This window comes from Anguilla rostrata, chromosome 3, assembly GCF_018555375.3.
Source record: "Anguilla rostrata isolate EN2019 chromosome 3, ASM1855537v3, whole genome shotgun sequence".
Classification (NCBI taxonomy): domain Eukaryota; kingdom Metazoa; phylum Chordata; class Actinopteri; order Anguilliformes; family Anguillidae; genus Anguilla; species Anguilla rostrata.
The window spans coordinates 73,005,328-73,016,575 of record NC_057935.1 but is presented as its reverse complement, the minus strand read 5'-3'; the positions used below and the strand labels follow the sequence as shown (position 1 = coordinate 73,016,575).

The 11,248-nt window shown below is 48.3% G+C and overlaps 1 protein-coding gene across 4 annotated transcripts in view; it reads left to right on the top strand.

The window, feature by feature from the left end:
* LOC135251888 (mannosyl-oligosaccharide 1,2-alpha-mannosidase IB-like) overlaps positions 1-6,840 on the top strand; it is a 21,933-nt gene extending 15,093 nt beyond the window's left edge. For 3 of the 4 annotated variants that reach the window (XM_064329753.1, XM_064329752.1, XM_064329754.1), the window contains exons 9-14: positions 278-371; positions 727-842; positions 1,222-1,441; positions 2,160-2,332; positions 3,319-3,434; positions 4,346-6,840. In XM_064329753.1, the coding sequence (XP_064185823.1) occupies positions 278-371; positions 727-842; positions 1,222-1,441; positions 2,160-2,332; positions 3,319-3,434; positions 4,346-4,478 (852 nt within the window). In that variant the 3' untranslated portion in view covers positions 4,479-6,840. The remainder of the gene's footprint in view (positions 1-277; positions 372-726; positions 843-1,221; positions 1,442-2,159; positions 2,333-3,318; positions 3,435-4,345) is intronic. The other variant, XR_010329218.1, reaches the window with a different exon arrangement.
* Positions 6,841-11,248: the final 4,408 nt, after the last annotated feature.

Genomic DNA, 11,248 nt, shown 5'->3' with positions numbered 1-11,248 from the left:
GTGTGTGTGCGCGTGCGTGCGTGTGTGTACATGTGAGTGAATGTGTGTGTGTGTGCGTGTGTGTGTGCGCATGTGTGTGTATGTATATGTCTGTGTGTGTGTGTGTGTGTGTGTAGAGAGAGAGGGAGTGGGTGTGTGTGTGTGTATGTGTGTATGAGTGTGTGTGTATGTATATGTCTGTGTGAGTGCGTGTGTGTGTGTGTGTGTGTATGAGTGTGTCTCTGTGTGTGTAAAAATGCGCTGACTCTGTTCTGGTCCGTGTCCTGGTTCCTCTCAGGTGATGCACATTCGTAAACTTCTGGCCAAGATGGACCGACCCAACGGGCTGTACCCCAACTACCTGAACCCCCGAACGGGCCGCTGGGGCCAGCGTGAGTCCCCCGTCTCTACACACACTCACCTCCCCTCTCTACACACACTCACCTCCTCCTCTCCTGTCTCTACACACACTCCTCTCCCGTCTCTACACACACTCCTCTCCCATCTCTACGCACATTCAACTTTACTGCTGATGTGTGTGTGTGCGTGTGTGCGTGTGTGTGTGTGTGTGTGTGTGCATGTGTGTGTGTCTGTGTCTGTGTGTGCACCTGTGTGTGCGTGTGCGCACGCGCGTGTGTGTGCTTGCGCGTGTGCGCACGCGCGTGTGTGTGCATGCGCGTGTGCATGTGCGTGTGTGTAGTTCTGGTGTTGGTTAGGAAGTGTGTAACGGCAGTTTGCCTCCTGTAGACCACACCTCCGTGGGCGGGCTGGGCGACAGCTTCTACGAGTACCTGCTGAAGGCCTGGCTCATGTCCGACAAGACCGACACCGAGGCGCGCAGGACCTACGACGAGGCCGTGGAGGTGAGTGCATACTGCTGAGTGCATACTGCTGAGTGAGCGAATGCACACTGCTGAGTGCACACTGCTGAGTGCACGCTATTGAGTGAGTGTTGAACTGTGGGAAGGCTGAGCACAGTGCTGAACTGTGGGAAGGATGAGTGCAGTGGTGAACTGTGGGAAGGATGAGTGCAATGTGGAACTGTGGGGAGGATGAGCGCAGTGGTGAACTGTGGGAAGGATGAGTGAGTGTGGAACTGTGGGAATGCTGAGTGCAGTGGTGAACTGTGGGAAGGGTGAGCGCAGTGTGGAACTGTGGGAATGCTGAGTGCAGTGCATTCTGGTACAGCGTGGTTATCCTTTGGTCGCCATGCGTCACACTGTAGCCCCGCCCCTTTCTCAGGCCATCGAGCGCCACCTGATCCGCAAGTCCAACGGCGGCCTGACGTTCATCGGCGAGTGGAAGAACGGACACCTGGAGCGGAAGATGGGTCACCTGACCTGCTTCGCCGGTGGAATGTTCGCGCTGGGCGCCGACGGCTCTCCTGACGACAGGGCGGGGCACTACCTGCAGCTGGGGGCCGAGATCGCACACACCTGCCACGAGTCCTACGACCGCACAGGTGAGCACGCACGCGCACGCGCACACACACACACTCACTCACACACACACACACACACACACACACATACACACTCACTCACACGCACACACACACACACGCACACACACGCAGGTGAGGAGTCACACAGGCAGGTGAGGGGTCACACACGCAGGTGAGGAGTCACACGCAGGTGAGGGGTCACACACGCAGGTGAGGGGTTGTGGGTCACTGCCTCGTTGCCATAGGAATGACACACAGTTGCTCCCGTTGTGTCCGGCTGCTATGGAAACGGAGCGGGCTGTTCCCTCTCTCCTGTCAGGGTTATTTTAAACGTACCCCAGCGGTGGTGCCAGGGCTGAACTGAGCCGCTCCCGTTTGGGTATGAGGCTGACGTGCTGCTGTTTGCCTCCAGTTAGTGTGAATGTCTCAGCCTGCCTTAATCCGTATGGAACTGGTAACCTTGACTAGGTGTTTGCATTATGACAATTTGATTTATTATTATTGTGGATCTTCCCCATAGTGATGCTGTAACTGGCTGTGTGTGTTTGGGAGCTGATAATCAGACCTCTCTATGCTGGGGGGGGGTGCAACTGGGTAAACACCACACCCTGATTTACACGCAATACCTAGTATGTGCATCTAACTTATTTCTCTTTCTTTCTTTCTCTCTCTCTCTCCCTCTCTCTCTTCTTCCTTCTCTCCTTCCCCCTCCCTCTCTCCCTCCCTCTCTCTGTAGTTCTGAAGCTGGGGCCTGAGGCCTTTAAGTTTGACAGTGGTCTGGAAGCAGTGGCAGTTCGGCAGAATGAGAAGTACTACATCCTGCGTCCGGAGGTGATCGAGACGTACTGGTACATGTGGAGGTTCACCCACGACCCCAAATACAGAGACTGGGGCTGGGAGGCAGCGCAGGTGAGCGTGCATACACACACACACACACACACACACACACATGCGCGCACACACGCTTTCTGTCTCTCTGATAGGCTGTGTGTACTGTCCATCTCTGATAGGCTGTATATACTGTCCATCTCTGATAGGCTGTGTGTATTCTCAGTCTCTGATAGGCTATGTGTACTGTCGGTCTCTCTGATAGGCTGTATGTACTGTCAGTCTCTGATAGGCTGTGTGCTGTTCTCAGTCTCTGATAGACTGTGTATACTGTCGGTCTCTCTGATAGGCTGTGTGTACTGTCGGTCTCTGATAGGCTGTGTGTACTGCCGGTCTCTGATAGGCTGTGTGTACTGTCGGTCTCTCTGATAGGCTGTGTGTACTGTCAGTCTCTGATAGGCTGTGTGCTGTTCTCAGTCTCTGATAGGCTGTGTATACTGTCGGTCTCTCTGATAGGCTGTGTGTACTGTCGGTCTCTGATAGGCTGTGTGTACTGTCGGTCTCTCTGATAGGCTGTCCCCTCTCAGTCTCTGATAGGCTGTGTGTACTATCGGTCTCTCTGATAGGCTGTGTGTACTGTCGGTCTCTCTGATAGGCTGTGTGTACTGTCAGTCTCTGATAGGCTGTGTGTACTGTCGGTCTCTCTGATAGGATGTGTGTACTGTCGGTCTCTGATAGGCTGTGTGTACTGTCGGTCTCTCTGATAGGCTGTGTGTACTGTCGGTCTCTCTGATAGGCTGTGTGTACTGTCAGTCTCTGATAGGCTGTGTGTACTGTCGGTCTCTCTGATAGGCTGTGTGTACTGTCAGTTTCTGATAGGCTGTGTGTCCTCTCAGTCTCTGATGGGCTGTGTGTACTATCGGTCTCTGATAGGCTGTATGTCCTCTCGGTCTCTGATAGGCTGTATGTCCTCTCGGTCTCTGATAGGCTGTGTGTACTGTCGGTCTCTGATAGGCTGTGTGTCCTCTCAGTCTCTGATAGGCTGTGTGCTGCTCTCTCTCTCTCAGGCCATAGATAAGTACTGCCGGGTCAGTGGGGGCTTCTCTGGGGTGAAGGACGTGTACTCGTCCAGCCCCGCCTACGACGACGTGCAGCAGAGCTTCTTCCTCGCCGAGACGCTCAAGTAAGACCTTCTGCCCCGCCCCTTCTGGCTCAATGCCCCGCCCCTTCTGGCTCTATGTCCCGCCCCTTCTGGCTCAATGCCCCGCCCCTTGTCTACAGCTGTGCCACTGTGGTGTAGAAGCAGTGGTTTGGCTGTGTCACTGATGTAGAAGCAGTGGTTTGGCTGTGTCACTGGTGTAGAAGCAGTGGTTTGGCTGTGTCACTGTGGTGTAGAAGCAGTGGTTTGGCTGTGTCACTGTGGTGTAGAAGCAGTGGTTTGGCTGTGTCACTGTGGTGTAGAAGCAGTGGTTTGGCTGTGTCACTGTGGTGTAGAAGCAGTGGTTTGGCTGTGTCACTGATGTAGAAGCAGTGGTTTGGCTGTGTCACTGTGGTGTAGAAGCAGTGGTTTGGCTGTGTCACTGGTGTAGAAGAAGTGGTTTGGCTATGTAACTGTGGTGTAGAAGCAGTGGTTTGGCTGTGTCACTGATGTAGAAGCAGTGGTTTGGCTGTGTAACTGGTGTAGAAGAAGTGGTTTGGCTGTGTAACTGTGGTGTAGAAGCAGTGGTTTGGCTGTGTCACTGTGATGTAGAAGCAGTGGTTTGGCTGTGTAACTGGTGTAGAAGCAGTGGTTTGGCTGTGTAACTGGTGTAGAAGCACCATTTGCTTGCCATTTATCCTGTAGTTGCAGTTTTAGTAACAATGGAGTAGTTGGGGTGTACTAACAGCGGTGTAGACACAGTGTAGTAACAGCAGCATAGCTAGTACGTAGTAGCTGTGGTGTAGTGACAGGTATGTGACTGTGTCTCTGCTATGAGGAAGTATGGTGAGGGCTTCATCTTTGCTGCCCTCTGCTGGTAGATATGATATTGAGATGAAAGAGTCCAGATTCAGTATGACTGAGCCTCAGCTGTGTCTCTACCCCCCCCACACCAGGTACCTGTACCTGCTCTTCTCTGGCGATGACCTTCTGCCCTTGGAGAGCTGGGTCTTCAACACGGAGGCCCACCCCCTACCTGTGCTTCACCTGGGTAACATCACTCTGCCTGGCAGCCCCGCCCAGCGATAGGACCGCCCACCCTAAGCCCCGCCCCCTTCAGAAGGACTGCTGAGGCGCCAGGTGGTGGTCACATGACCCACAGGCCGTCTCTGACCAGCTCGTTTATCCCGCCTGACCAAAATCTCCCCCCCGCCCCGGAGAGCATGAGCGGACTGATGATCTCTTCTCCGGGACAGACGGACAAACGGACGGAGCGGGGAGAGGAGTCCATCTTTACAGACGGGATGGACAGGTGCCATTTTTTTTTTTTTTTTTTTGCTGTGAATAGGCTCAGCTTTAGATTCTCTCAGATGTGTATATAGATGGGTACTTATTGACCATTTTCTTTATGTGAGATTTTCTTTTTCCATTTTTTTTTGTGGGGAGGTTTACATTTGAGATGCCCAAAATCAACGATAGCACTTCCTGTTTACTGACCTTTGACCTGGAAATATAAATGTAATTACTGACCCTCACTGAGGAGGAACAGTGCAGCTCCTGCTGCTTGTCTGCTGCTCCCCACCTGTCAATCAACAGAAGTGACTCCCAGACACACGCACACTCTCCCTCACACACACACACACACACACCCCTAGGCTGAGCCTTGTTCATGGGTAATTGGCTGGATGTCTGTGGTAATACTTGTGCACTTGAGTGTCTGAGTTCCACCAAGGGAACCAGTACAATACTGATGTTCAGTTCCTGACATTAAAGTTTTTTTGCTGGAGTCTTCCATCTCTCAATGTCCCTCTACCCTGTCCCGTTGCCCTGTCCCATTATAGCCCTTTCCCACTGTAGAGCTGAACCAGGCTGGCTCATTATAGCCCTTTCCCACTGTAGAGCTGAACCAGGCTGGCTCATTATACCCCTTTCCCATTGTAGAGCTGAACCAGGCTGGCTCATTATAGCCCTTTCCCACTGTACAGCTGGAACCAGTCTGGCTCATTATAGCCCTGTCCCACTGTAGAGCTGAACCAGGCTGGCTCATTATAGCCCTTTCCCACTGTAGAGCTGGAACCAGGCTGACTCATTATAGCCCTTTCCCACTGTACAGCTGGAACCAGTCTGGCTCATTATAGCCCTTTCTCACTGTAGAGCTGAACAAGGCTGGCTCAGTATAACCCTTTCCCACTGTAGAGCTGAACCAGGCTGGCTCAGTATAGCCCTTTCCCACTGTAGAGCTGAACCAGGCTGGCTCAGTACAACCCTTTCTCACTGTAGAGCTGGAACCAGGCTGGCTCATTATAGCCCTTTCTCACTGTAGAGCTGGAACCAGGCTGGCTCATTATAGCCCTTTCCCACTGTAGAGCTGGAACCAGGCTGGAGGGCTTAATGTTTTCTAGGGGACAGTAATGAGATGGATGTTCTTGATGTTCTGATCAGTGCGTTCCCTCATAGTCACATGATCTTGTTTGGCAGGATGATGCTCTGTGCATTCGACAGCAGTCACCGTGACAACTGGCAAATGTCACACTGCTGGTCAACTCTCGTGTAAATGCTTTTGTGTTTAACTTTAATTATTATTATATTGACCCCATACACATGGCACCACTTAAACAGATCTGCTTCCTTTTGCGTATGAAACTAACATTAGTCTGTGATATACATCTGGAGGCTCTTCAGCCAATAAGGAGGCTGCGCTTGAAGAGCAAAGAAAGAAGCCATGAAGCAGCGGACAGAATCTAACGGTCTGTTATTTCCAAACTTTGGTACTTGGTGCATCCAGAAACGTTAGGTGTTTAAGAGTTGTGTGCGGTCATCGGTTGACCTACCGCACGTTCCGAAGGCAGAGATCACCGCCACTTTGCCACACACCACAGAGTGGCTCTGGAGTGCCACAGTCACGGTGGATTTTCTTTGTATTATTTTTGTGCGTGAAAATAACTTCTTTTTTTTTTTTTTAAGGAATGACCATTTTCTTTTTTGACTTGTTAGTGGTAAGGAAAATGGTCATTCCTTATTTAAAAAACTGCTACTTTTACAATTCCCTTCCAGTTTCTGTGGTACCCAGACAATCACCTTGCCCCTTTTGGGTGGAGCTCTGTAGATCTGGCCAATCGGTGACTGGCTCCGCCTCCCTCCCCACTGCAGTGCACATCCCTGCCACCTGCTGCTTCAGTAAAGAAGGCGTCCGGCTCGCTCTTCCCCTCCAGTGCCCCAGGGGGCAGCAGTGCCAGTCTGCAGGTTTCACTTTCTCCATCTTTTCGTTTAGTTTTTAATTTTGTATTTTGCATCATTGTGACATCATTTGCTGCTTCTTCTCCAGGGAGCTGCAGCCCAAGGTGAATTTTCCACAGTGTTCCACATTTGTATTTTTACTGAACAAAATGAATTGTAAATATGTTATTAAAAAGTTTGGAGACTGATTCAATAAAGATGTAATTAAAAGTGATCAGACCCATTGAGTTAACAGACATCTCAGTCCCTCTCTGCTGCCACAGGACGGTGCTGGGCACGGGAGTGGAGTCCGCTCCTGAAGCCAACGACCACCAGAGCCCAGATTAGTGCATTTTTAATCTGCGGCTCCCCCACGGCAGGGGAACAGACAGCACCGCTCCCCACATACGGGAAAGACGGGAAATGAGAGATGAGTGCAGACAGAAAGCAGATAGAGGGAGTGAAAATATGGAGCAAGGGAGCAAAGAAATGGGCAGGCATCCATCTCCCAACTCCCCCCCACCCCCCCACCCCCCACCCCCGTCCCGAGGAGCAGAACCGCGCTGCTGCCAGTGAAAGTTGGGGGAGTCGGGCCAGGCAGCACCGGGCGCTTTCCAGAACTTTCTGAGATGTGCGAGCGCGGTGACTGCCGTCAGTTTGCAGGGGTAAGGGAGAGCCAAACCGCAGCGTTTACGGACAGGTCTGTGTGGGACGGCCCCCTCCCTGCCTCCCTCCCTCGTGTGACTTCTGGTGTCAGAAAGCCCAGTTCTGTGCCACGTCTCTCCAAACCGACAGACTGACCACAGACTGTTCCCATCAATCTGCTAGGTCTTCACTTCCTGTTTTTTTTTTCTTTCTTCCTGTGAAAATGTTGTATGTGCGATGCAGACTTCGTTCCGTAAGCCAGCGGTGGACCAGAACTGTTTACCAAACCCGGACTGTCCTGAGAGATCCCTGTGTTTTTCTCTTTTTTTCCCCTTTTGATGATTTTAACAGTCACCACAAGAGGGCAGAATTCGAGCAAACGGCACTAGGAAAAGCCCTCAGACCAAACAAGACAAGAAAGAAAAAGTTGATCCTGGACAGTAGTGCTGCTCTGCGGCTGAGCAGAACTGCAGCTGTAGGGTCTGGCGCGGGGACAGAAGGGTCCAGAGAAATTAATGTGTATTTTCTGAGAAACTACAATGAGCAGAAACCAACAGATAACGGGATGTGTTTACACACATACCCACCTTCACACATTAACATAGACTCAATACACGCACACACGTGCATGAAGTCCAACGCTATGCATTTTCACCTGGGTTTCTGTAATAAAGATGTCCTCTCTTTGACCCTTGACCCCATTAAACTGTATTTACTGCTGTTTTCAATACATTAAACGACTGGGTTTAGGAACAACCCAAGCTGCGAAGGAGAACCTTTAACAGAACCACCAAACAGCCAGGCATGCTGGGTTGTCTGAAAGATCAAAGCTGCTGTGCAGTCTGGTCATGTGCCCTTATTTCAGAGCAGGGTGCTCAAATCCAGTCCTGAAGAGCCGCACTGCCTGCTGGGAAACCATGTACATGAACCCTTCAGCAAATCAAGGACCTACATTAAGCACTTAGGTGCTGAAATGCATGAACACCAGCGTATACACTGGCCTTCAGCGCAGGGAGCTGAGGACCCATGTTATAGAGTGGCTCTGCTTGCTGTGAAGTTCACCCGTTAAGCTCATACGGCTGTTGCGCTGTACTTACTGAGTCGATTCTAGTGAAACCCAACGGTTACGGGACATGTGCAGGAACTCTCCGGGGATTTGAGACCATCGCGTTCCGATAACATCTCCGCCTCGCGAGCTGCCGCTCCGCACTGCGGAGTAAAGTCCGCTGAACACGGATGTGTCAGTGCAAGGTTTTAGTGGTACAGTGAGCACACACACACCTGGCCTCCTCCTGCAGACTTGCCATACATTGCGTGATCTACTCGGATTCCTTTTTATATTTGTCATGAAAGAGTTTATATTTAGCAGGTAAAAGTGAACTCAGATGTTTAAGATACTCAGATGCAATCAGTATGGGGCAAAAGACTGAAAATGCCTCTTCGTTTTTATAAAAAAAACGTGTGTGTCAGCTGTCTAATTATAAGGTTTTGACTTAATTTGTTTGAGTGTGTGTGGTACGGTTGTTCTCTGATTGTGTGTGATTGCCTCCACGTGGAGAGAGACTGGAGTGGTCTCACTTCTGCGGAAACGGTGAGTTTCCCCGCTGCACCGGTAATGTATGTGCAGCCTTTGAATGGTGATGTCATCGAACGCCGACGGCACGCATTCCAACCAGAGGGAGAGAAAAAAACACACCTCTTGGAGCCCTACAAACACACTACGTAATGACAACGTTACACGTAATTTGGTAAGTAATTACGTTGGTCGTAATTTGGTAAGTCGCAACATTACCAACAGGTGACGTTGTGACAACAATTTTTTTTTTTTGTTTTTTTTTTAATATAGGATATAATGGATAAACAGGTATAGGGTTCTAGGGTGGCTGACATGGATAGGGATTTTATAGTAGGACTAGGTGTAAAGCATGGAGGATAAAATATAGTTTAGGGTGAAGGGATTTTTGAGTGTAAATCTATTGTCTGATACACACTCCGAAGCAGAAGGGGACGGTAATTCACCAATAAGCGGTGTACACCCGCTGTAAAACAAGAAGAAGACGGTATATCCAATCATATGCGCATATTGCTGTGACGTGCTCTTGGAAGAAGGTCGTTGTGATTTCAAATTCTCCGTGGGAAAATCTGGGTTTGACGGCCTTCAAGAGCAGGTAAGCGTTTCATTATGCCTTTATATTTTTAACTGAATGTATTAATGCAACAATACTGGATGCCAACCGCCGTAAAAGCTAACAAGAACAACTGAATGCTTTGGAGACCTTTTCAGTTAGTAGTATTTGCAATGTAATGATGGAGTCCTACTTTCAACATGCGTGTTTGCAGTTCTAGCTGAATGTTGCTAATGCTTTAAGTTAGCCGGTGAAATGGCGTCTGTTCAGACCTGGCGTCTGTTTGGGACTAATTTGAATTAGTGTTCTGTTAGATAACATATTTGCTACTTTGAGTATTTAACGCTAATAGCTCAGTGCAAATGTAATGTAAGACCAGCTAACATTACCTAGCTGATCTCGGCGATGGCCTGTTTAGTTAGCTAACAATTGAGCTAATTCGACATGTGTAAACGGCGCTCCGTAAAGCACCTTTGTTCATGTCCTTTTAGCTAGCATTGTTGCCAGCGCCTCTTTTGAAAGCTAACCTATGTGGCGCTCTTTTGAAAGCTGTAATTCACCTTGTCCACGTCCTAATGAGATATCAACATGTTGGTTAAAATATGCATCATAAATATGATATAAAAGAGTGGTGTGGTCTTCATTTTGTTTTTTGTTGTTTGACAAACTGGAGCTAGCAAGCCTTTTCATGCTAGCATTGTTGGCGCCTCTTTTGAAAGCTATTTTTGCGCTCTTTTGAAAGCATTTAGCTAAACATTATTTCCATTAGAAATACAAAAACTCTATACCTGGTGTAATCGTGGCCTTAAAAAAATTAAAATAATAAATAATATAAATAAATAAATTGGCTTTGGCTTCGCACCAGTGCATTGTGTAATCAATATTAATCAAGAGTATTTCTCTGTATTTTCACCAAATACTGACTTAAATTGATTTTCTTTTGCAGAGTTCTCTACATTTGGCCCAACAGCTCAAATGGAAACTAGAGCACAAGATCAGAATGAAGGTAGTTATGGATATTGTATGGAAACAGGTCTTTGCTCATTGACTGTTTGTCATTGTCTAAACACAATTACGATTTTAGCCTGCTGCGTGTGTTACTCAATGTATTTTTCTTACTTGGTCCAATTTTATACCCTTTCATCTCCCACACATGGCCTTATGACTGTTGCCCCAATGAAGACCCTGAGGTCCAGCCTTCCCCACTCAAGACATGCCTGAGACAAGAGTGACTGTATTCCAAGGTGATCCTAACTTAAATGTAGTTCACCGCTTGAAAAAGACAAAAATAATCAACACTGTTAATGTTGAAATCATTGGTCTATGGTTATTACTGTCCTGAAACTACCCTTCACCCATTTTATGTTTTTGTATCTAGTTTTGTATGTTTGTCTCATCTTCTGTACCATAATTATGCTTGCACATATTGCCTACCTACAAATGTAACTTGAACCTGATCTCAATGGTATTCTATACAATGACAATAAAAGCTTTCTATTCTATTTGGGCTTGATATGTGTACATTTTTTATTGCTGCACTTAAAGTATCTTAAATTTTGAAGATATGAATTACAGAAGCAATGGCATTTCATTGGTAGGATAGAATGGAGATCAAAATTACAACACCATGATATACCTTTTTTTAATACACAAAATCAAAATGTATGGTCAGGGTTTAGTAAGTAAGTGACCAATCCGCAACGTTGTGGAAAGGTAAATAACGTAATAAAGAAGTTTAAACAACGTGTCAGCGACGTAAATCTATAACGTTACGACGGATGACTGCCTGGCGACGTAATAACGTCGGGGTAAGGTTATTCTATTACATTGTCAAACGTAAAGTTGTAAGGACGTAACTTACGTATCCACAAC